Consider the following 27596-nt stretch of genomic DNA (forward strand, 5'->3'; position numbering starts at 1 on the left):
CATGTGTAAACAGCATATTTGATGTGTGATCTATATGACATGCTAAAAAATAAGTCAAAACACAAAAATAGCAACCACAAACATTTTATGATTCACGTTTACGTTATTTATTTACTCTCCTACCAGGATGTTTGCATTAGGAAGGAAAAGAAAAGGAAAAGAAGGAAGGAAGAAAGGAAAATTTTCCAACTCAGGCTAATTCTGAAAACGTACCTCTATATTCATTTCTGAAGACCGTCAAATACATCCCAACAGCTACGTTTTTTTTGCAGTTTTGTTTTCGCAAATCCCAGAGAGGCTGCTGTCTATGGTTTTTTCAGATCTCAAATTTCTCTTGCAAGTGCCATTTGCACATGCTGTTCTCTTGTAAATCCCCCAGAGGCCGCTGTCGACTGACTGTTTGAATGACTGACTGATCAACTGACCCACCCTTTCCCTTCCCTAACCCCAAACAATAGTACTTTAAAAAGCACAGATTGACCTGCATATATATATATATATATATATATATATATATATATATATATATATATATATATATATATATATATGAGCAATATTACACGAGTAGCAGTAGCAGCCACCCACCAGTGCCGATATACAGCCATATCGCACTGCTACGAGTGTGATATTGTGTTTATACAACTGTTTGGGAGTATAATTGTGTATAAAAAACATTATCGAACATGGAGAGTCTCAAAAACCCTTTTGTATGAGGGGTATATATATATATATATATATATATATATATATATATATATATATATATATGTATATATATATATATATATATATATATATATATATATATATATATATATATATATATATATATATATATATATATATAATTTTTTTTTCTCAAAACATTGCTATATCCTCACAACATGTACGGTAGAGAATTAATAAATTAATAAACATGTACAGAATTAATAAATTATTATGACAATATATATATATATATATATATATATATATATATATATATATATATATATATATATATATATATATATATATATATATATATATATATATATATATATATATATATATATATATATATTATTTTTATTTTTTCTGGGGAAAGTCTTATTTGTTTTATTACGGCTAGAATAAAAGCAGTTTTTACTTTTATTTATTTATTTATTTATTTTTAAAAATATTTTAAGGTCAAAATAATTAGCCCCTTTAAGATATTTATATATTTTTTTAAGTCCACAGAACAAACCATGATTATACAATGACTTGCCTATTTATCGACTCCTGCCTAGCTAACCTAATTAACCTAGTTAAGCCTTTAAATGCCACTTTAAGTTGTATAGAAGTGTCTTGAAAAATGTCTAGTAAAATAGTATGTACTGTCATCATGGCAAAGATAAAATAAATGAAAACTATTAGATTTAGAAATGTGTTAATAAAATCTTCTCTCCATAAACAGAAATTAGGGAAAAAAATAAACAGGGGGGCTAATATGGGGAGCTAATAATTCTGACTTTAACTATACTGTCTTTAAAAATGGTAATATTCTGTGGTGAGTGTACAGCTGTATTTACACCAGTGAATATTATTAGAAAGTATATTTTAGGATGAATATGCTTCTCATCCATATTGGTGTACGTGGCCATTCACTGGGCCTTCAATTATTAAGCAGTTTTGCTGATCAAATATGCAGAGTATGTACTACTCTATGGAGTATGGATGTGCATCTCAGAACAGAGGCTGATATGATACACATATCTCAATGCATTGCCACCTATAAAATATATTAACAATACATACGAAACAGCTACTGATATAGAATTCACCCCCGTGACCATGCATTTTGTTCTGATTTAAATTTTTATTTGATTAGATTCAATTCAATTCAACACATTGTGGTTAGATGCAATATGATGCAATGGAAAAAAAAATCTTATTATATATATATATATATATATATATATATATATATATATATATATATATATATATATATATATATATATATATATATATATATATATATATATATATATATATACCAGCAAGCTCATTGGGCACAAATGCATTTGCTATTTTAGCTACATGGCACTGGACATTAAAATAATATGTGTGCTGGGGTAAAACTAGAAAAAAATAAATAAATCTTGCGCTGCACCAGGTGTAAAATTGTGTCAGGTGTTTTATAGGGCAAACGTCTCAAATACATTTAACAGACAGAACAAATATTTTTGCAATTTCTGATGGTGGAACGGTTAGGACTTCTCAGATCTCCATAGTGAAACAACATGTTCATGATAAAACGATGATGACAGAACGCAATATGAAAATAGTTTAGACCAGAAAAATCAATGTACACATAAAATATTGGTCACTTATAAACAATAAAAGTTTAGTGCATTAATCCATTTTAACCAGTGAAAATGTGTTAGGAATGATGTATCAAATGAAGTGTAATCTTTCCATCTTTACTATTAGCTCACCAATGGAAGACAATGGCAGTGTTAATGGAAACTGTTTGAATACAATCATTCTGATTAGTTCCATTTGGATGCTGAGAAGGGAAAACCCCATTCGCTCTTAACTAAATGGAGTAGAAATATTTTCTCCTGGGTCCAACAGCAGCAGTTCAATATACCATTGATCAGAAGAAAACTGCTGAGGCCTCAAAGCTTATTCTTGAACGAAATTTAATGCAAAGTTGTAAATGATCTTAAATGGCTAAGGGATACACTGAGATGCAATGAACATAAAGTCACCCCATTTAGTCCAAAGGGTAAGGAAGTGGCCATTAGAGTATAAGGGCACTAAAGATTTACCTTCACCATCTGGCAGTCTTTGGGCCCCGTGCTCTCTCTCCTCATTACCGCACTGCTCACAGGCAATTTACTTGTTGTTGTGATCCGGGGAACTTTCGGGATGTCCTTAAGGAAGGCAGCATAAAGAAACAGAACGTTACGGTATGAAAGACACAAAGGAATAGAGAGGAAAAGAAAAAGAGAAAAAACAAGAGAGTGCTGGGGTTAAATTCTCCAGACGGGTTATTATAAAGTGCAGACAATTTTCCACTTAGGTTAATTTGAAGCTGGTTGTCAGTTCGCTCTCTGTGATCTACTGTACATGAGTGGATTTAAAGGAAGAGCACAAAGACCACTTCTGTTATTATTGTCCATTTAGCAGATGCTTTTATCTTAAAGAAATATAAAAGCAAATGGCAACTGTTGTGTTTGCTTCACCACGAGACAATTCTAAGCCTTATAAAGGTTAAATAATGTACAACTATTGTTATTATTATTATTATTAATTTGAGTGGCACAGTGGCTCAGTGGTTAAAAGCCACTGGTTCGAGTCCAGGTTGGACAAGTTGGCATTTCTGTGTGGTGTTTGCATGTTCTCCCTGTGTTTGTGTGGGTTTCCTCTGGGTGCTCTGGTTTACACCCGCAATCCAGAGACATGCGCTGTAGGTAAATAAATAAAACTAAGGCCCCGTTTACACTTGTGCATTTTAGCTTTAAAACAGCGTTTTTAGAATGAAAACGATCCGCATCCACACTAGCGTTTCACCCAGCGTTTCTGAACAGCTCTCCGTCTACACTAAAAATGCACATCAAGTGACCACACACACTCTGGCATGCGCTGCAGCATATCTACCCAGATGAGAGCTGTGCTCGGAGTGTTTATCAAGGATCTCCCGCTGGATCTAATCTCACTATATTTGTTAAACAGATATTTAATTCATCTTGTTGTCTATATCTAACGACATATTCCCCGAGTTTGGTCTTTTGAATCTATTACTAGTTCTCAGGTAACGTGTTTTGGCTGAGACAAAGATAAGTTAATAATTAACAGAACCACGTACATTCTGTAAATTGACTGATTGCTTGCCTTTATTTCATACAATGTATAAACTTATTGTACGTTATAGTGTAAGAATGGGCATTATTGATTACTAACACTGATATTCAGCAAAAGAGACGGTATGTTTCGTATTTTCAGTGAAAATGAATAAAGAGGAGGCAATAATGTTATAGGCTCTGTTTTGTTATGAAAACGCATGCAGTGATAATGACGCTCATATATGCAGCGGAACGCCTCAACATTTCTGCTGTCTGTTAAGTTGTTAATATCAAAATGAAAATAGCAGTTCCTTATATCATGTTTTCATTTTATTATTGCGATATAGTGAAACAAAGTAGTCAGGATGAAGTGAATGAGGTTATAAAGTACACTGTTCCCTTTGAAGATTTACCCGACATGTCCTCGGGAGTCTGTTTGCCATATCAAACTTGCAAAGTCTGAACTTAAAAGGAGAGGATGCAGGACTGAACTGTGTGTAGGCTACTTAATATTAAAGAAAATCCCCAATCAGAGAGGCTAATGTCGGCAGCCCCGCCTCAGTTTTCAGATTTGTCCGTTTTCCCCCATCCACAATGAGACGGAGCTGCAGCGTTTTAGAATGAAAACAGCCTCTTTCGGCACTCGAAAACTCCGGGGTAGTGTGGACGGATAGCAAATCGTAACCGTAACCGTAACCGTAGCAAAATGTATGTGTTTTCAAACTAAAACGCATTAGTGTAAACGGGGCCTAAATTGGCTGCAGTGTATGTGTAAATGTGTGGGTGTATGGGTGTTTCCCAGTAATAGGTTGCAGCTGTAAGGGCAAAGTATGCCAGAATAATTTACAGTTCATTCTGCTGTGTCGACCCCTAATAAATAAGGGACTAAGCCAATGGAAAATGAATGTTCTTAAGTTACCTTACACAAGTTTTTTATGGTTTGCAAAATATGACAATAGCTGATCTTAACATGTTCTGATTGGTCAGTTAACGTATCGTGATTTGTTGATTGGCCTTACATTACCAGTAAACATCATGTGTAAATGTTATGTGTAACATTATATGTATTGTCAGTGCAGCTGTATCAGTTTGAGCCTGAATCAGACATCAAAAAAGGAAGAGGACATAGCTGAACACAAGCAAACAAGATGTTTTGGAATGGTATGTTTTGTCCTTTTGTATGTGAGGGAAGGAGGTCGAGCCAGCAGCATTTCTGGACAACTGTTGCTTTAAATGGGTATATAACAGACCGAATAGACAGAATAAAGTAAATAATCTTTCTTAACACCCAAAATAGCGTCCTAGCCAACTCAATACAATGTCTTTACAATTGCATGTGATTTTAAATACATTTGTTCAACCTTAAAATGTGTACAGCATTAGTAAACAAAGTAATCGAACATTCAAATACTTTGGGTTGCAAAATATACCTTTATTTCTTTCCAGAGTATTACAATCAATGTTGGTGAAAATTACTTTTGAAAGTGATGCATTGCAATATTTAGTTACTCCCCAAAAACTAGTAGCAATACTTAGTTACTTTTTAAAATAAGTAATTTGATACGTTACTTTGGAAATACTTTTGCGTTACTTTGCTAACTTGTTGAGGCTTGATCTTTTTCAGAACTTGCGGGGTTTTTTTTTCTTCTTCTCCTTTTATTTAAATAGAGGAGCAATTAACAATGCACTGTATAACCTTAATTTACCTTCAAAAAAAAAAAAAAAACATAAAAAATGAATGTGGGATAATGTTATCTTCTGAGAACATCCTGACCCAGCACTCTGCATGCCATCTCTACTTTTCTACTTTTTCTCTTATTAAAAAGTAAAATCACTGTCCATTCAGATAATCCTCTTTTCCTTTTAAGTTCAAAATATTGAGAACATTTCCATCACAGAAATGTAAGTCTCTGCCATCTTTATTTCTGTCTGCTCCTGCATTCTCTCATTGCGTGCGGGATTCAATGTGACTACATTTAATTCAGAAATTGATTTTTTAAGCAAATTAACTAAATAAAAACTCACATTACATATTTTAAAAAGTAACTCAAATATTATTACTTAGTTTTTAAATGTAATGCATTACTTTACTCGTTACTTAAAAAAGTTATATTATTACATGACTCGCATTACTTGTAATGCATTACCCCCAACACTGATTACAATGGTCAGTTTATTTTTTTATTTTATTTTATTTATTTATTTATTTGTTTTACAGACATGCCATACTACTGTATATAAAAATGGTAAAATACTAGATGCCAGTAAAGACCATGTTTATAATAGATATCAGAAAAAACTGTCTACTTTGGTCAGTAAGTTTATTCACTTTCTGAGGTTTAACCAAGTTATAAAAATTGCAATACACTCAAAAAAAAAAAAAAAAAAAAAAAAAAAAAAAAAAAAAACACAGGGTTAAAAACTACCCAAATTGGGTTGTTTTTAACCCTTACTTCTGCGTAAATATGGGACAGAACACATCGGGGGTTAAATTAACCCAAGTAATTATTATTTTTAACCTTATAAATTGGGGTTTTCTACTCAATCATTGGTTATTTTTACTTAAATAATAGGCTAATTTAATCCAAAAATTCCTGCGAAAGATGACCCAGCAATTGTGTTGATTTGACTCGGAATCACTGAAGTACGATGGGGGATGTGCAGCTTTGATTACAGGTGTACAAAAGGTAGTTATAAATTGTTCATTTTAGAAAGGTCTGACTAAGGGCTGCTATAGGCATGAATCTCATTTTAATAATCTGAAAACGCAAGGAATCTGTGTTTATGTTACACTATTTTCATTGCATTTAAACAAATTAGGACACAATATGTGGTATCCCAGTCAGCCCCTGCTGTGAGTTGATTTGACCCAAAGAGCTGGGATGAAACTACCAAAAACTCTGAAAATAACCCACAAAAATTACCCAAATGCCTCAACCCAAGATTTGGGTAGAAAAAAAAAACCCATGTAGTGTAGTAATGACATTGTACTGCAATAGGCTAGGACCAACTAAAATGCTATTTGGGTATTTAGAAAGATTATCTTTGTGTCATGTTCCTTTGGAGCCCAAATACAGAAACAAAACAGACTCCATGAAAATAGCAGTGTTTGGATGGTATATTACCTTTCTCTACTACTAAAGATACAACGACTCTGTGAGCGGGCCCTTTCGCTGTGTGTTTCATGGGGTGTAAACCAAAGAGTCTATGACATCAACTCGAATGTATTTTTGTGTAGTTCTCCAAAATTTGTTTGATGTAGGCTTTGCTAAGCTAACTCTGTAAAAGCCAATGTCTCCCTTTGCACTGAGTGTTTTACAATCAAAGATGTTGTTTATGTTTACACAGCTACATTACACAAAAACAAAAGTGTTAAATGTGATATATAGTTGTGGACCACCATTTTAACTTCAGATAAGTGCAAAAAGCAATATTTGTGTTTCAAAACAACAAGTAAACACTTGTTATATTTACTCATGAACTCTAAAATGTAGAAAACCACCAATGTTTTGCAATATTTAGTAAATATTTACATTGATAAACACTATATTTTTTATTCACGTGACTATGTGTTTACATTGCGGCCGCGTGCTTCTGTTTTGTCCTATTGTGAACACCTGGTTAATGAGTTCTCTCATTGGCTACATGTTCTTGTTTTGTGAGCACATTGTTTGTGTTGTCTCTGTGTCATGTGCTCTCCCGTCTATTGTCTAGTCCCACCCTCCTTGTTAACCCATTATTAGTTAATTACGTTCATCTGTTAGTCTGTTAATTTACTACGGTTTATAATCCCCTCATGTCTGCTGTCCTGTGCCAGTTCGTCATTGTATGTCATTGGATGTCATCTTGTCATGTGTCTGTTCTAGTCCAGATCCTTGCCAGCCTGCCAGTCTAGTTTGGTTTGTTTTTGTATTTGTTTTGTTAGTGTTTTCCTCTTCAGGGTGGTTTATTTAGCATTTTATTTTAGTTTTTCTAAATAAATACTATCTTTCCCTGCTCTTGGGTCCTCGCCCCTTTTTCCTCTACACAACCGTGACACATTTGTGAACATGAGCATATTAAATCGGTAACACTTCACAATAAGGTTGTATTAGTTAATAATAATTAATTTACTAACATGAACAAACAATGAACAATACATTTATTGCAGTATTTGTTCATGTTAGTTATTGTTAGGTAATGAAAATGCAGTTGTTTATTATTAGTTCATGTTAACTTACGGTGCATTAACTAATATTAAGTGACATGAATTTTCTTGAACTATGCTTAATAAATTCTGCACATTAACTAATAAAACCTTATTGTAAAGTGTGATCGTTACATCAATAATATTAGTAATATAAAAACTATTTTAAAAAGGATAAAATTACAAAATTATACATGTTTTCACATAATTAGTAATGTATCAGCAAGCAAATACTGAATCAGAAAACATAGTTAAATTGATGTGTGCAAAAATAAAGAAATAAGGCACAGCAGGCAGAAGCTTCCAGTAAAGCTCTGCACATATCCTCTCGCTCATTTACTGAGTGAAGACACATGAGATAAAAACTACTACAGAAACAAACTCCAAACAGTCTCTGAAGCATCTCTCTGGTGGAGTAATGATATAACAATAATCAGCTTAGGGACTCTCTGCTCCAATGAAATAGAATATGACACACTTATTGCTTTCCCATTGCAAATTAGTATGATTTCCGTAGAGACCCATGGTTTTGGTAAGCCAACATCATCAAGTATCGACTTAATGCACTAAAATGGCCAAACCTGGCAGGAATATGTGTGTATTTCCTCAAACTGTTTGTTACATTTATTTTGCACAGGTACACAGATTGAAAAACTTTGCTTCAGGTTGGTGAAGATCATGGTTATGAAGGCTTTGAGATAGCTGCAATTTTTTTTTTTTTTCTCATTAAAAAAAAAAAAAAACTCCTTTATACAGTTGAGTTTTATCAAGGTATTTATATAGCACCTTACAAAAACATGAATGTTGACCAAAGTGCTTCACAAACATGGCAAAAATAATGAACAGTTTGAGTGACAGGACAATATATGCTGCAATTAAATTTTAAAACTAAAAATAAATAAACATTTTTTTTTCATCATTCATTTTTACCAATAGGGCAGAGAGAAGAAGTAGGTTTTGACAGATTTTTTTAAAAATACTTGTTGTAGATGAAGCACTAATTTCTAAAGGTAATGTGTTCCAAAGTTTTGGTGAGAAGGTCTCTTTTGTTTTCAAGCAGAATTTCAGAAAACAAATAGGGTCCCACTTTATATTACCTGTCTCTTATACCTGTGAACTTACATGGTAACTAGTTGTGTAAGTAGTATGCAACTAAAGTGTATGCACACACTGGTACATAGTATTTACTTGTGTAATACTGATGTAACTACACACATTTAACAACTCACTGAATAGTATGTGTAAGTTCAAATGTGTAACAGGACATTGGTGACAACTCTAAGAAAGTACACATCGTAAAAAGAATTATGTACGTGCATTGCGTTACAACAATATACTTGCAGGTGTTTTCCCACTTCCACACCTGTTTGAATACCATGTACTTCTGAACATTGTATTGCAGAACGAATGCTGCATTAGAAGGTATCACCTTGTGATACCAGTGTCCCTACAAGGTAACTCCACATGAATCATCCACTCAATATAAAGTGTAAATTGATTACAAATAACTGTGTAACTTGTAAAAATTTCTTCTATGCAACACTTTATCAACAGTGTACTTACATGGTAACTCTTCAGAAACTGTGCACACAATATTAAGTGTAAATTTGTCACAAATTACTGTGTAATAAATAAAACATAATCCTCTGTGAAACTGGTTAACAAAAGTGTACTTAGATGAAAACTCCTCAGGAACTGTCCACCAAATGTGGAAATACTGTGTGTAAATAAAGTAACATTTTTAAATAAGTGTACTTCCACATAAGGTAACATTTTTTAATAAGTGTACTTCCAAAATGGTCACAAACTTCTGTGTAATTTAAATGCTGATCCAATTCATTATTAATAGTATACTGACATATGGTATGCTTTTCTAATGTCATGAATCAGCTGTGCTAAGACACATTAACTATTTCTCCTTTCTCCCAGTCAGTAGTGCCACTGAAAAAAATTCAAATGTTCTCTGCAAACAGGTGTGGAAGTGGGAAAACATCTGCAAGTATATTGTTGTTACACAATGCACTTACATAATTCTTGTTACGATGTGTACTTTCTTAGGCCCCGTTTACACTAGTGCGTTTTAGTTTTAAAACGGCGTTGTAGAATGAAAATGATCCGCGTCCACACTCTCGTTTTACCCAGCGTTTCTGAACAGCTCTCCGTCCACACCAAAACGCTGAAACCGCACATCATGTGACCACACACACACTCTCGGGCAAGCGCTCCAGCATTTCTACCCAGATGAGAGCTCTGCTTGTCGTACTGCTCATCAAGCATCTCCCGCTGGATCTAATCTCACTATATTTGCTAAACGTGATATTTCATTCATGTTGTTGTCTTTATCTAACGACATAGGCCAATTTCTCTGACTTTGGTCATTGGAATCTATTAAGTTACTTGTTCACGGGTAACATGTTTTGGTTAAGCACAAAGATAAGTTAATGATTAATCCAGGTACATTGACTGATCGCTTGCCTTTATTTCCTACAATGTATAAACTTATTGTATGTCATACTTTTATAATTATCGATTATTAAAACTGATATTCAGCAAAAGAGAGGGTGCGTTTCGTATTTTCACTGAAATTGAAAGGAGGCATGTTATCGGCTCCGTTTTGTTATAAATATCCACACAGTGAAGATGACGCTCATATATACAGCACGGCGCCTCAACATTTCTGCTGTCTGTTAAGTTGCTAATATTAAAAAGAAAATAGGCAGTTCCTTAAATCATGTTTACATTTTATTGTTGAGAAAGTGAAACAACATAGCCAGGGTGATGTGAATGAAGTTATAAAGTACACTGTTCCCTTTGAAGATTTACACGTGTCCTCGGTATGTTTTCCATATCAAACTGAGAAGGGGGAGACTGCAGCCTTGATCAAACTTGCGACGTCTTAACTTACAAGAAGAGGATGCGAGACTGAACTGTGTGTGGGCTACTCAATATTGAGGAAAAGCCCCAATCAGATAGGCGAACGTTTGCAGCCCCGCCTCCGTTTTCAGATGTCTCCGTCTTTCCCAATCCACACTGAGACGGAGCAGCAGCGTTTTAGAATGAAAACGGCCTCTCCAGCGTTTTCAAAAAGCTCTGTTTTCGGCGCTCGAGAACTCCGGCGTAGTGTGGACGGATGGCGTAACCGTAGCAAAACTTATGCGTTTTCAAACTAAAATGCACTAGTGTAAACGGGGCCTTAGAGTTGTTACCAATGTCCTGTTACAAATTTTGGTCCCACTTTATATTACTGGTGTGCACATACTGTACACTGTAGTTACATATTACTTACAAATCTAGTTACCATGTAAGTTCACAGGTATAAGCGACTATAAAGTAGGACCAAAATTAGCAGAGGCTAAAAACCTAGGGGATCTTGAGGAATAAAACAAACTTAAAAGTTCTGATATATAGGCTAGGGCACGTCCATGTACAGCTTTATATACATAAGTTAAAACTTTAAAATCAATTCTTTGTATCACAGGGAGCTAGTGAAGAGAGGCCTGGATGGGAGAAATATGATTACTCTTTTTTTTTTTTTTTGTACCAGTCAAAAAACAGTATGCATCTCTCAGTATGCAGTAAGCATGAGAGTGATGACTGACTGATGCCAGCTTACAGTGCATTACAATAATCGAGCCTAGAAGAGATAAAAGTGTGAATAACAGTCTGCAAGTCTTTAAAAGAATGAAAGGCCTTTAACTTTCTTAGTTGTTTTCATTAGAAGAAGCTGACCCTAACCACTGTGTTTATTTGCTTGTCAAATTTCAGACCCGAGTCAAAAATAACCCCAAGATTTCTTTTTTCATTAGAGTCATTATTTAACTATAGAGGCCCTAGAGAGCACTGTATTTTCCAAGCGGAGGTTTCGAGCTGAACAGAGTCAGCTCTGTTTTATTTTCATTTAGTAGTAGGAAATTTTCTACCATCCAAGTTTGATGTCACTTATACATTAATTGTTATAAATTGTGAATCTATTCATCTGATTTACAGGTTTGACAGGAGCACTTTTAGCTTAGCTTAGCATAAACCATTGAATCTGATTAGACCATTAGCGTCTCACTCAAAAATGACTGAGGAGGTAATAATAATGATATATATTTTTTTATATAAAGCTTGACTTCTTCTGTAGTTGTATGATTGGCCAACGCAACTTGAAAAGTTGTTGATTTCTAGGCCAGTATGTCTAGGAACAAAATTCTAATTTCAGTGTATAATAAATTGTTTGCATTTCAGTGTAAGCAATAAACATTGCTGCCACACCATGACTGTAGCAAGTGCGTTGATATTTAGTAATGTTCGATAAGTTCCTACAGTTCCGAAACTGTTTCCTAAACTCAAATTCAACTGTTTAACTTTAGTGGAGTTGTAAAATGTAACTTATTTAAAAAAAAAGTGTTCCTTTCAAAAGACTTTCTGTGCTGTAAAGGTTGCACATTTAACTTAAGGACAAATCTATGAATCTTGTATCAAGCCCAAAGAAGCCTTGCTTTTACATCAGAAATGTTGTTCTATATTTCAATTCAAAACAACTCTCTTGAGTAGACCAACAACGTCAAGACAAGATGCCATCGGGCGACTGTTGTAAAGAGTTATTAAAATTAGGGTTGCGTGTGAGAGTTATTTGTTCAAAGCACCTGCTTTAATTAATCTGCTTGGCTTCCTTGGTTTAAGATGAGCTAATTAACGGATGTTTGGTGGAGATTCCTGCAGGGAAAGAAGTGGTATAAATATTTCGCTTCCCGGTTTATTCAGATTGTCAGTTAATGAACTGTTTAACTGTACATCGTGCGTTTCCATGATATCCAGCGGTGTCTTGTTCAGAGTTATGTTGCCATCAGCTGTTGTTGGGTTGATGCAGAGTGTTGCAGTCATTACTTTTGACCTTCTTCTGTCAATTATTTTGTCAACTTATGCTTTTGCAGCCTTTCACTTCACACTGCTGTATATTGCACCACTCTGGAAAAATTACACTCACTTTAAGGTTATTTGTATTTCTCTGGGTTTGAAACATGCATTTTTTTTTTTTTGTTCAATGTTTGACGTAATCTCAAATTAAACATGAAGACAGGACATTAGCAGCTTCTCCTCTTTTATCAAAACAGACAATTGTGGTTGTTTTATGTTCCTGTTTTCCTCCTACATTTTTTTTTTTGACCTAGTTTTTGACCTAATGCCTGTTTTCGACTGCATTTTGGATGCTCTGTATGTATCTGTTTTGACCATTGCCTGCTTAGGCGAATATTCTAATTAAATTACACTTGAATCCTTACTTTTGTCCGAGATTCGTCAAGGCATGTGACATTTATAGGCTGTATTTTCAGAAAATGATAATAGGTCAATAAAGAAATATAAAATGTTTTCAGATAGTATAAGTAATTGTTACAATTGTCTGTTAAATTCTTCATTTTCAAATTAATTCTATTGTCATCATCTGCAAGTCACTTTGGATCAAATCGTTGAATGCAGATGTAAGGACATTGAAAATTGGCCATATCTCAAACTAGTCTGTTGGCACAACTATATAGATGTTCTTGCAAACATTCTAACTTAGCAAAAAAAAAAGAGACAGAAAGCACAATAAAACAAGAATTAAAACTTACAGTGCTTTACCAAAATGAAGACTGCAATAAAACTTTTGGGATGTTATGTTTCAAGATGCTGAACTAATATCAATATTAATAATAATAATAATAAAAAACTGTCAGTAAGACACATTGTGATTTAGGTAAGTGTAATGGACATTTTGTCACCTTGGAATTATAAGGTTCTATCTGCGTTCTGAATGATTTTGAGATATTGAGCTACAGTATGTAACATTTGCTTTTTTTAAAGAAAAAGTCTTAAAATGTAAACAATTAAAAAAATACCATAATGTAAATAAGTCATCATTTAATAAGAATATGTAAATAACTCAATTTTGACAAAAATGTCTGATAGAACCCTATAGTTCTAAGGTGACAATTTTTAAAGGCTGTTTATAATAGAGTGAAATAGACGCTAAGAAAGAAGTATGTAATGACTGCATCACCACAGACAAAAAATAGATTGTAAAACGTTTTTCAGACAATCATTTCTCATTTTCAGAAGACATATTACCTGTGACGCACATACACTTAAATATGGCAAAATATGATTGTATTTTTAGGTCTGTCTCAAGAAGAAACGCTAAATGGATTCCAAATTAGGTTTAAACAACTCGATTTTCTCAAAAGGTAGGTTTTTAACAGTGCACACTGCCACAACTAACGCAATATACAGGTTGTGGTAGAGGAAAGAGACTGCTACATATTTGTATCCAGGTTCCATTTAAAATGACAAAACTTCATACAGTAATCTAAAACACACACAAAGAAAGATACTTAGCGATTAGACATGACGTTATCTTTAAAATTTAACTAATATTATTTTATGGGATTTGCATCTTTTGATCACAATAAGTTAGTATTTTTGTTTTAAAATGTTTTTTTTTTTTCACTGATTGTATATCATTCTATAAAAGAAAATAAAACTTTAAAAAAAATACCCTGTTTTCATTTATTCATTCATTCATTCATTCATTCATTCATTCATTCATTCATTCATTCATTTATTTATTTATTTGTTTATTTAACCCTTTTCCAACAGTTTAGCTTACAGTATATTTTCATGCTCCTGGTGAACATTAACTTGCGTCAATACTTGCATAAACATCTCTTGATCTTCAGCAAAAAAGTGAATTTCTAAATAGCTACTTTAATATACAGAGCATTTCCAAACAGACAAACAGCGCAAACACATAAATGTTACATGCCATGTAACAAGCCACAGCACATGGCATCTATCTACGGCTGTTAAACATGAAGCGACTATCATTAAAACTGGCTGTTTGTTAAAACCTCACGCTGATGAATCTTTCAGCAGCAGGGACCAGTGTGCTCTGGCTGACAGTATAGGTTTTGCATGGCTCTTTGGAAAGGATTAAGGCTCATTACGTTCCCAACAGTTGATGAATAGGGACTGTAATGAAATGCTGAATGGGACACTGTAAAGAGGACTAAATGTCTTCTGCTCATCCACTTAATTTGAGTGGAAGAAAAGGATGTGTACTTGAGAGAAAACCTTGGACAGATGTTTTGTAATAACACGTTTAATCTTGATGGAATGCATCTTGACTTTAGGTCCAATAAAAATCTGGCTCAAAGGCTCAAGGTAAGACTCTTTAGATAAGGATTCGACAGAAATACATACAAATAATACATTGTTTAAAGGTACAGTATACTTCCTCTATGAGTACTCTAGATGTCTAAATATTACATTTTCAACTCCACTTCTATAGAGTTCAAGGGCTTACTAACTTCTACGAAATGCTTTACTTCTTAAACTCTATGTGAAATAAAAAATGAGGTGTTTATTTTGATTACATTTATTTTTGCACAGTTTGTTATTATTTAGGTGAATAATTAAATAATTAATCCACTGAAAAACAGAACAAGTTTTGATAATAGTTAGTTAATATCTTTTGATGTCAGTTTGACCAGCCAATTGTCAAGAATGTGGAATATTTATATAAATTTACTAATAATGTTAGTTTATGTAATACAGGGGTTGCCAACTCTGTTCCTGGAGAGCCACCTTCCTGCAGATTTCAGTTGCTACCCATTTCAAACACACCTGATCCAATTAATTAGGACCAGAACACCACGTGATAATTACAGACAGGTGTGTTTGATATGGGTTGAACTGAAATCTGCAGGAAGGTGGCTCTCCAGGAACAGGGTTGGCCACCCCTGGGGTAATACATGCCATGCTTCAGTTAATCAAATGTATTTATTTATCTAAATTACATCTAATGCATTAATACAACATATTTTAGTTTTTAGGTTTAGTGAAATTCTGTGAAATTTAGTGAATTCTGACCTAAAGTTACAGTATCTGAGAGTATTCTAACCTACAGTTTGTTCAGATATTACTGTAGAAACTATAAAAACATAGCATCTTATTGTGCTTTACTTTTAGACTATATGTAGATACAAATACCTACTTCACAAGAAAGGTGTCTTGAGAACATTAACGGTTTCCATCGGTGCTCTAGATCAGCCGGTTTCAGACTGTTGAATTGAAATTTTCCTAGGGGTGGGCAGATCGATCCTAATGTACCAAAATTTTCAATACAGGAGATGTACCAAAAGGTTCAATCCTTAAGTAGGAGTATCAAACTTTTAAATATGTCTGTTTTTTATATAATAATAAAACAGAAGGTGATAAAAAACACTTTATAAAATAGCTATCAAATATTTAATTGAAGTGCCGTATAGTAATCAATATTGATATCAATGATACTTGTCTTGAAATACTTGTATTGGATTAGAAAGAAAACAATTATGTATCTATTATATCTAAATGATCATATAAATATTAGTATCGCCAATCCCTATTTTCCTGCAGGGACTGGTAGTCAGGGTTCAGGAAGGATGAGGGAGCGAGGACTCAAGTGCAAACAGGATGATTTATTGATAATAACAATAAAACAAAAGAAGAACAAAAACCACCCCGAGGGGGAAAAACATAACTATGACACTAACAAACAAACTTGGCAGGCATGACAAGAGCAGGAACACATGGGGAGTTTAGACGAAAAACTGGCACAGAACAGAAAACATGAGGGGATTATAAAGCAAAAAGTAAATTGACACACAGGTGAACATGACAAACTAATAATGAGTTAACAAGGAGGGTGGGACTAGACAATAGACGGGAGAGCGAGAGAGAGTACAAGCGCGCGCGCGTCAGTGGGACGCAGAGCCTGCGCGGCCGCATCAAACGGGAGCGCGCACGCTCTGCGCACACTCACGAAGGCACGCGCACACACGGAGACACACACAATGACATAAACAAGTGCTCGATCCAAAAAACGTGAGCCGAGCACAGCAGGACAGGACTAGACATGACTAGAGTCCGGATTCTGCCACCAAAACAAGAATTTACATGACCAGAGTGGCAGAACCCAGATCCTGGTTGGCACGATTATGCATTCACAATAATATGAATCGTTATGGGGTGGTCAAATATATATTTATATTATCTATTATTTAAATTATTTATATTATTATTTACGATACAGATCAGAGACAACTTTTTAAAACTTGCAATTAAAAGGCTGACCTCCATCTTGTTTTGGTATGCTTCAGGTGCAATCCCCCAAACCCCCTGTAATTTGCTACCTGGTGAGTTCCCTAACCATACCCTTTACTGAGTGATGAGCAAATCATGATCTAAGTGCAGTGTATGGCGCAAAAGGCAATACAGTTATGTCCATATCCAATTTTTCTATTTAAAAAACGGAAAATATGATTTGCGCCTCACTGCATTGTCTAAAAGTGTTGTGCTTATTATCTTTTATAAGTCAGTTGTGTCACGTCCTAGCGCATTTTACATCGCGGACTTTGTACAGTTAGTGGAAAAACTGAACGCTTCACTTTAATTTCGTAATTTCATTTGTTAAGCACGATAGTTTATAGTTTGTTTCAAAACTATTTCAAAATTCAGTTCTAATTGCCAGCAAACAAATAAATGAACATTAACAACAAAGTGTGTACAAAAAACTTTGCAATAGTTATATGCAAACACATATGGTGATTAATAAATCTACAAAACATGTCAGTTGGACATATCTAAACTTATTTTTATTTCAACAAATATAAATATGCCTATATTAAATACAACTAATAATAATAACATTACACAAATGCAAAGTGTCATGAATAAATAGACTACAATAGAGCTTGATTCCAAACCCCCCGATGTGAAGAAGGCATGGAGGTAGTGGTTTTTATATTTATATAGAAAATAATTATTTTTGTGCCATTTTAATCCTTTATATTTTTCATATGTAAAGATATTTTGGTGCCTTAACACACCTCCTTTTCAGACCAGCACGCTCATACACAAAGTGGCGCAAATGGATTTGCTATTTAAACAATGTGGTGCAAAACATGAAAATGAAACCTGCGCTTGAATGAAAATAGCAACAAATAATGCCTTGCTAGGGCCCTAGAACTTAAAAATGAGGCTGTACAAATGAATAAGAATCGTGCACCAAATCAAAATTATACAAATTGTCATGTGATTTTGTTGGTTTGATGGCTTCAGCCACAATATTCTAAGCCACATTGCTTTACTTGTTAGCTTACAAGGAAATTATCATCAAAAAGAAAGCCCTGCCCCCTATTCAGTATTCCATTTTAGTTAGAAGTACAGCAGCATACTGAAACAAAAGACTCAGCAACTTCCGGGTTATACTGACTTTAAAAATCAGCTTACATGAGACAAAAGAGCTGAAGGCTGAAGTCTTGTTTTATGAGGTCTTTTGATGCTCTGTAATATTGTTCGGCAGAGACCTTTCGCTTATGGACAAGTGTATTGGAGCGTAATCAAAAGCGTGGCTCTGTCCTCTGGGTAGTGCATATAAACATTGAGATTCTTAGCAACACTTCTCACTGAGGCTGAGTGCTTTTGCGTCATCTCAGGGAAAAAATAGAGGCAGATTCTCCCACACTGTCTGCTAAATAAATCAAGCAGTGGTAATGGTTTGTGTTCTCAGCAGAACTGTATGCAGAGAGAGAATCTTTCCTTAACATGTTTGCAGACCATTTATGACAGTCGAAGTCAGATTATGATATTTAACCTTGAGATTACGGTATTGCATCGCAAACACCTTTTCTCACTTTTCTCACAAGGGTCTGTACATACTTTATGTGGCTCAATTTAGTAGTTACTAAACTTGGCTGATATCATAAACCAATTACAGTTTGATGACATAAAACAGGTGAACACCAAGGTCACAACTGAATCAGATATTACAATGAAGTCAATGTCAACTGCAAACATTCCATTTATACGTATGTGTGCCGATTGCTTTATTATTTAGACTCTTTTAAAATGTTCTTTGCAGAGCAAATGTTATGCCAAATAAATGCTTTCATTGTGATCATGAATGCAGTAGCCAATCACAGGCTTTTATGATTTCTTACTGAATACATTTGCAAATGATCTCAATATAAAGAACAAAGAGCTTAAATGATTCATAGGATTCGTTTACAGCTTTTAATATGGCCACCATCAGCTGTTCTTACATTGATGTGACACAGTCAATTTTCAGAACAGTTAAACTTTTGCCGCTGTGTTGAATAATACTGAATGTGTGTTGTGGTTATTACTTGGTATTATGGTTAAGAATAAAGCAATATTAACTTGTTTAACCCCTTTACACCATAAAAAAGACCAAGTAAGTGAATAAGTATCCATTTACAAGTTCATTTTTAATGCATGTCAAGTCAAACAGTTATACTTCAAAAGCAATGTGCTACCATTCATTCATTAATTTTCTTGTCGGCTTAGTCTTTTTATTAATTCGGGGTCGCCACAGCGGAATGAACCGCCAATTTATCCATCAAGTTTTTACGCAGCGGATGCCCTTCCGGCCGCAATCCATCTCTGCGAAAATATGCTAACATGAAATAAGAAAATATTAATACTTTTTTTTATCTTTACTTTTGTTCTGATAGTTTGGTGGAATACCCCCCCCCCCCCCACACACACACACACACACACAAAAAAAAAAACAACCTGATATGTGATGTCCATTGAAATGGATGCAGAATTCCAAAGGGTTAACAGCATTGGGGTTATACATACTTTGTACTCTGCTACTTGAGCAATCTTGATAAGCCATAATGGGCGTTTCTATCTCATGCTGAACACAGTCAACCAATCACAACAGACTGGGATATTGAACAAATCTCCACAAATTAGTGTCATGCAAAGGAGGAGTTTGGAAAAAATGAATCGCTAACCAAATCATATTGGAGTCATTGGGATAATTAGGTAAAAATAAATGCAGTTTATAAGACATCTTTCACACAATAATACCGGTAAATACTGTTTCTGGAAAACTTACAGAATTACTTTAACGGTAAATAAAAAAAAAGAAAAAAAAGGAAAATGCGCGGTTCACATAGGCAAGGATGTTCCAGGGTTTTTCCATCCATATCAAAATACAGTTAAATTCTGACATTATTAAAGAGATATTACCTTTAAAAGCCTGCACTTTTATTTGTACAGGTGTCAAGCTGTTTGTTGATGGTTTTACTTTTATTGAATTGTTTAGCATTTATGCAGCTGCTTTTGTCCAGGGACTAACCAAAATACTTAGATATAGGAAAAGAATGTTGTTACCATCCGAAAACAGAAGAGCAAACTGCAGCTAAAACAGCTTATTTATACATTAATTCATTACAAATTCTGCGGATGGATAGGTAAACCACTTTGATGAAAAGATATTTAGGAACACACATCATCTGACATCATCAGAGGAAGAAAACAAAATTAATTTAGCTTTACTTTTCTACAGTGGGAGGAAGTGGAGATCATGGTCCACGGCCCATTCATTGCAAATACATGAAATGGCTATTAAAATCTTCTCCTAAATTTCTCCTTTTGTGTTCTGCAGAAGAAAGCCAGTCACAGTGAATAAATTATGACGATTTTTGAACTATCCGTTCAATGATGGAGAGAACTCATAAATAATCCAAACTCAAAAGTCTGTCCTGGTCCTATTAGGTCCAATGGTCATTAATAAAACTTTTCCTGTTCTTTTTTTTTTTTTTTTTTTGTGAAACTTAGAGAATGATTTTCACTCTAGATGTTCCTACTTCTTACCTTCATGTGTGGCTGCTGAAAGGTGACTCTGGAGTTGTTGACCAAGGCTGAATACCTCAACAGGTTGGTTGGTGTGGCTGGAAATCTGTGTAAACTTGCTGTCTGGCTGTGTAGAACAGACGAGAAGCAGATATGCACTGTGTCCTTCAGGGCTTTTAGCTGTGACTCCTGCAACAAATTAAGTGAGACAACACACATGAGATTAATAGGAAAATGTTTATCACGCTGTCATCTTATCCTTTTGTCCTCAAACCATTTTTCTGTTCATTTTCTCCACGCTCTTTATGTCAAAATTGCAAAATCCCTGGCCTAAAAAGATAATAAAATTCATTCTCAAAGTTTACATTTCAAAAGATAGCAGGGGAAAACATTAAAGCTGTAGTGGAATGATGAAGCAGATGGTCTCACCTTATCCAGCGCTGCCTTCTCCAGTTCATCTTTGGCTACTTTGAGTTTGTTCTCCAAGTCCATCAGCTGTTGACCCTGCGCAGAAGTTAAAGGGTCATCTTATTATCATACAAAACTGACATCAGTCTTGGTTCTAAGTGTATATTTCAAAAACTGGGTAATATTTATGTGAATTGTTTCTTCCACAGATTAAAAATAAATAAATTAATTAATTAGTTAATACAAATTTGGAATTTTTCATGATTTTTAATTTTCCCTACTCAATTGCAAGTTTAAATTGCACAACTCATTTTAAACTTGGTTATAAACCTGCAATTGTTAAAAACAATAGTTGATATAGTTAAAATGTTTCCTTGTATTAAATCTCAGTACACAGGTCTCTCTTTTATATTAATATTTTTTTATTGGGTGATTTATAATAATGTATTTGTGCATATACATTTCATTAGATATTTTACCAATGCCAAAACTGAAAAAAAAAAAAATAATTTTTACAAAAAAAAACAAAACAAAACACTGCATTCACAAAAAGTAATACAGGCATAATAGTTATTATTTATTAATAAAAAAATCCCTTTTAATAATAATATTAATAATAATAAGTATGATGATGATGATTATTAGGATAAGTAGGATATTGTTTATTTATTATTATTTTAATTTTTTTTTTTAAATACTTTTACAATTTGACACATGCAAACCACTACAGAAATGTTCTAACCAACAGGCCCATGTCATATACAGTACAGATAATAAATAACCTACTATAATTTAAAAACATTAACGTATGCTATATTTTTTTTGTTTTCACAAGTTTTGGAGCAATAACTGTAACTGGGAATAGAACACAGCCAGGACCTGTGTTTCTTACTACAGCTCAAGGGGTGTAGTTGCAAGTGCACAAGTTTGCGATGCAGTTTGCGAATGTTCATTGGAACGACAGGTTTGGGAAACGTCAAATCAATCAACTATGTTTGTAACGATAGAACTTGCGACCTTAGATGGCTAATGGGGGTTTTCGGAAACGCACCCTTGAATGATACATTGGAGTATATTTTTCTCAAATGAAGGGTTGTCAGATACATCCTATGCATAAATTCATAATTTTGTTCAACTATTTTGATATTGGAAAGGGAAATGAAAGTACTCTGGCATATAGTCATTAAAATTATATTCCAAATATCTTTGCCACACATTTTTAAGTGATCCCATTGAAAAGTTGTAATAGACTAATAGTGCAGAATATATCTTAGAGATCTTTCCTTTTAAAGACTAGAAATTCACAGAAATCTCCTCTATATTAAGGGGAACTTTATTATTTCTTATTGCAACAACTCATTTGAATTAAAATATATTACATTTCTATTCAAAAGGGGGTGTGCTCATTTATGCTGGGCACCATGATCATAACACTGATTTAATAACAACAGCAAAAGTATTAGGTATATTTAGAAAATATCTTTTGTAATAATAGTGTGATATTAAGATAATAAGATATCCTATTCTTTCTGATGTTATTAATATACCAGTGTTATCGGGATAGTTTTTGGCAGAAAATATTGTCTTTGAATTTCCAAGGTGATTTGAGAATTATCCATAAAGCAACCTGAGACTAAGAAAAGCAAAGCAAACATTATTGGTTCAGGGACCTGAAACTAATATTGAAACTAATTAGAAAACCTGCCTTTCGTAAATGTTTAATTTAACATCTAATGTTCTTTGCACCTAAATGTCATAAAAATATCTAAAAACCTGCATTATTTCTCCATGTTTATAATATATTAGATTTTTACTTTGGCAAGTGGCTTTCTGCATAGACTAAGAGCATAATTATCAAACTAACCAAAGGGCCACATTTTTCTGCCTGATGTATTTTTTAATGTACTTCTGGTGCCATGAACTTCTATAATTGCTTATATAATTGAGCACGATTCTCTTCATTCAGGCAGAACTACATAATGACCTGCTTTCAATATGTCATTAGTTTAGTTTGAGAAATATTGCTCTCGGATGGTGCCGTGTGTAGAGTCAACAACAGACTGATTGAGATATGAACAGGTGGCAGAAATTCCACATCTGGCAGGATTAACACACACCATCTATACACATGCTTGGATATAGGAAATGCATTTAGTATTCATCCTTTACAGAAAGAACTTAACTGATCTTACGTTTACTGAAATATAAGGAGTCGTCTAAAATCGACCTTGAGCAGACTATGATTTTGCAATTTTAGAAATGTTTGAATGTTCCTGGAATAATGAAAAAGATAAATAATAATAAGAAAAAGATTTTCGGAATGAGAAAACGATAAAGTCTTTAGTTTTCAACAAGAAACAAAATCAATGCGAGACACATCAGTCTGAAAAATAGCTGTAAGATAGTGTTTTTCCTCAGTGACTCAGCAGCACACACACATTTGTACAGCTATCTTTATGGAAACTTCCCACTGATGTAATGATTTTTATACTAAATAAACTGTATATTATAGCTATTAAAAAGCAAGAACTTAAAAAGTTTCTTAAATATTTGCTATAATGCGTCTTTAATATTTTGTATTTATATAACATTATGAATTTACTTGTGACTCAAAATGAAGGTTCTTTGTTATGCGTTGACTAACATATGCAATTTAAGATATGTTATAATATGGTTTGTTTTCAATCAGTTTAAAATAGCTATCATCCGAGTATATTGTGAAATATATTTAATTGCTTGTTAAGCCAACAAAAATAAATATAAATGATAAGAAATATATAAATAAAATGAAACATTTAGTGTAATTAAAGCAAAGAACACTGCAATCATTCTGATTGTGTCTTCTAACAAGCTATTATGCCATTGCCAGCACAATTTTATTTCTTTAATCTCTCTGTAGTTATTTTCACAAACTTCTTTTGAGCACAACAGAGAAGAGGCGGATCACAAAAGCCAATGTAAAAAAGGATTGTTAACTAAAACATTTATTTTTAAAGTCACAGTATACACAAGGCAAATCAAAGAACTAAATTAGTTTAATCTCATTTTGTTCAAAATCAGGTCAACATGTTTAAAGTTAGTTTTAAAATACCTCGTCAGAGCAAACTTTAACACATTTAAGTCTTCTCTTTTTATCGTGTAGCTCTACTTTTTTCATACACTTGAGCTGAAGGAGACCTGTTCCACTGACTGAGCTTGGTTTCTTTCTTGTTTTGTTTTGATTGTTTGTTTGTTTGTTTTTTTTCTTAATATTTGTGATCTGATGAAATTTGTTCGCTTGCCACATTTGCCTCTGGCTTGCTTAGTTGGCATTGGTAGATCTGTCCTTGAATCACATCCTTATACTAAACTGAATCAACATTAAAGTGACTGAAAAATAACCTTGCTGTTTTTCTGTAGACCTGCTTTTTATTGCATTGCAAGCTTTACAATGTTACTAATAAATGTTTAAACTTTTTCACTATCTCTGTCGCTTGTCTTTGTAAAGCAGCTTGAACTGCTATAGAAACAAAGGTGACTTGAGGTAAAGGTGTTTGTAACAACAAGAAGTTATCATGTTCATCTGTCAACTGCCATTCTGACTTTCATCTGACATGCAGAGTTCCAGGTTTTGATTTATGAAAACAGTGCTCTTGTGTGCTTTTCCTCTGTGAGTCTGGAGTGAACTGCCACACTAAAAACCAAGAGCTGTGAAAACCAACTGCCATACAGTGAGTGTTTTGTTAAATATTTTTCTGTAAAAAGTGTGTTAAAAAAGGTTTTATCTTTAATAATTTTCTTATATAAAAAACGAACCATTCAGAATTTTTTTGATCACTTTTTAAAAAGTAGGTCACTATTCGCTGCCACATATTGTGTACATACAATTAAAGACAAAATTATCAGCCCTCCTGTGAAAATTTAACTATTTTTTTCAAATATCTCCCAAGTGATGTTTAACATTTTACAGTATTTTCTCTACATATACAGCTGAAGTCAGACTTATTACCCCCTATAAATTATTAGCCCCCTTATTTATTTTTTTCCCCAATTTCTATTAAACGGAGAGAAGATTTTTTTTCACTTTTCTAAACATAATAGTTTTATTAACTCATTTCTAATAAGTGATTTATTTTATCTTTGACATGATGACAGTAAATAATATTTGACTTGATATTTTTTTCAAGACTCTTCTATACAGCCTAAAGTGACATTTAAAGGCTTAACTAGGTTAATTAGGTTAACTAGGCAGGTTAGAGTAATTAGGCAAGTCATTGTATAATGATGGTTTTATCTGTGGACAATCGAAAAAAAAATAGCTTAAAGGAGCTAATAATATTGACCTTATTTAAATCATTTTAACAAAAAATAAAAAATAAAATAAAAAAATAATAATATAAAAATAAATAAAATAAAAATATTTTTATTTTAGCTAAAATGAAACAAATTTTTAAAAATCTGGGGGGGGTAATTATTCTGACTGTATCTTCCGGAAATTTAACATGATTAGCGCCTTTAAGAAACTTTTATGATATTTAAAAAATATATGATTTTTAAATCAATCAGTCCGTCCATCCGGCCATTCATCCATCCATCCATCCATCCATCCATCCATCCATCCATCCATCCATCCATCCATCCATCCATCCATCCATCCATCCATCCATCCATCTATCCATCTATCTATCTATCTATCTATCTATCTATCTATCTATCTATCTATCTATCTATCTATCTATCTATCTATCTATCTATCATCTATCTATCTGCCCCATCCGCCTGTGATAAACGTGAACTAGCATACCAAGCAAATTCTAATGCTTTATATTAATAGATTTCGAATAAACATTAAAACTCTAGCTGCCCCACCAAGAAAAACATCAATAATTGGATTGCATTTCTTAACTCCTAATGTCATTTGATAACACACTCAATGCATTTTTCCAAAACATCCCATCTTTTTAAAGTATCAACCTCTACCATATGGTAGATAAGTTGGTTGATGGTAAAAGTACCATAATTCATAAATGTACATAAAAATATGTATCACCTTAGAATTATAAGGCTCTATCTGACATTTTTGTCAAAATTGAGTTATTGACATATTCTTATTAAATTATGACTTATTTAAATCATGAGATGTTTTTTTTTTTATAAGTTGTTTTCATTTTAAGACTTTTTATTTTATAAACAAATGTTACACACATACTGTTTGCTATGGAGTGCAAAAACTTTAAAGCTCAATATCTTAAAATCATTCAGAACACAGATTGAACCTTATAATTCCAAGGTGACGAATTGTAATCCCAATTTATTGCAACATTTATTGCAATATAATAATATTAATCAAAATAAGACATTTTAAATGCTAAATCATCTATATTTTAGAAGTATGCCATAAAATATTTTAGACTTTCATTTAACATATTTTCTTGTTTTTTATTTTTTTATAACTGTTTTTTTTACAATAAAACAAAAATCACGTGTAGTAGTGCAACAGGATTATGTTTTTATTTTTATTATTTATTTTTATAAACCAACAATGGTATTTAAAATTCTTTAAATGACTTTAGCAGTCATTATTTAAAACAGTCATACAATGGTCAAACATTTGCTAGAGCAGGCAGTTTAAAGGTTGATATCACAAAATGTGTAGCAATCTTTTATGTAACCATGTGACAATTTTTTCTTATACATGAGCATAAATCAGTCTAACACAACAACACAACACAACACAACACAACACAACACAACACAACACCATACAACACAACACAACACAACACAACACAATGAACGTGATAAATGCCATGTGTTTTGAAGGAAAAAGAAATCGATAATAATGCTAGCTGCATTTGGGGAAACTATTTTTTTTTTTTTTAACAATGCAATCTTGCTTATTGTCCTTCTCAAGATTTGCAAGGCCATCTTTGAGCTCTGAGTCTTTTTCCTTTGCTTCCTACTACCAAACACTACCTCTGCAAACCGACTTATGATAAAAGGCAACTCAAGAAATAAACTCTGAAAAGAACTTCTTTAATCACAAATATAAAAGAAGGAAGGATAATCTGCCTTCATTGATTTCAGACTGGGGAAAAAAGTAGATGTACAGCCCAGATAAAAACACATAAGAGGAATGTAAGCCTAGACTGAAAAAAATATATAAAAAATGTCCTCACAGTGCAGGCGTCTCGACTGAAAAAAAAAGAGTTGTATTGATTTTTTTTAAATAGGCAAGCCTTATTTTACATGTGTTAGCCTGCCATCCTGATTCAGAAGCAATAGTTTTAAAGTGATGCACGTTGTGCAAAAACCCAGTGTTTATATGATGGTACCAAAGGGCAACGTGCTGGAAATATCAGCTGACATTTCCCCATCTAAAACTGCAAATAAGAGAGGAAAGGTCAACCTACATAACAGCAAAGGTCATTGTATTTTACAAGAATCTGCACTCTCATCTCACAAGAAAAGGTCAAATCATTCAATTAGAATGCACACATTATCCCTAATCTGTTTATTTTGGGCAAAAAATA

At 33.3% G+C, this 27596-nt stretch overlaps 1 protein-coding gene across 3 annotated transcripts in view; it reads right to left on the reverse strand.

Moving 5' to 3' along the window:
* The window catches only part of luzp2 (leucine zipper protein 2), a 255851-nt gene that overhangs the window by 11902 nt on the left and 216353 nt on the right, over positions 1 to 27596 (reverse strand). For 2 of the 3 annotated variants that reach the window (XM_073928766.1, NM_001114715.1), the window contains 3 exon segments: positions 21106 to 21180; positions 20698 to 20865; positions 2802 to 2906 (listed from right to left, as the gene is read on the reverse strand). In XM_073928766.1, coding sequence (XP_073784867.1) covers positions 2802 to 2906; positions 20698 to 20865; positions 21106 to 21180 — 348 coding nt within the window. 3 annotated transcript variants of the gene reach the window in all.

This window comes from Danio rerio, chromosome 18 (genome assembly GCF_049306965.1).
Source record: "Danio rerio strain Tuebingen ecotype United States chromosome 18, GRCz12tu, whole genome shotgun sequence".
NCBI lineage: Eukaryota > Metazoa > Chordata > Actinopteri > Cypriniformes > Danionidae > Danio > Danio rerio.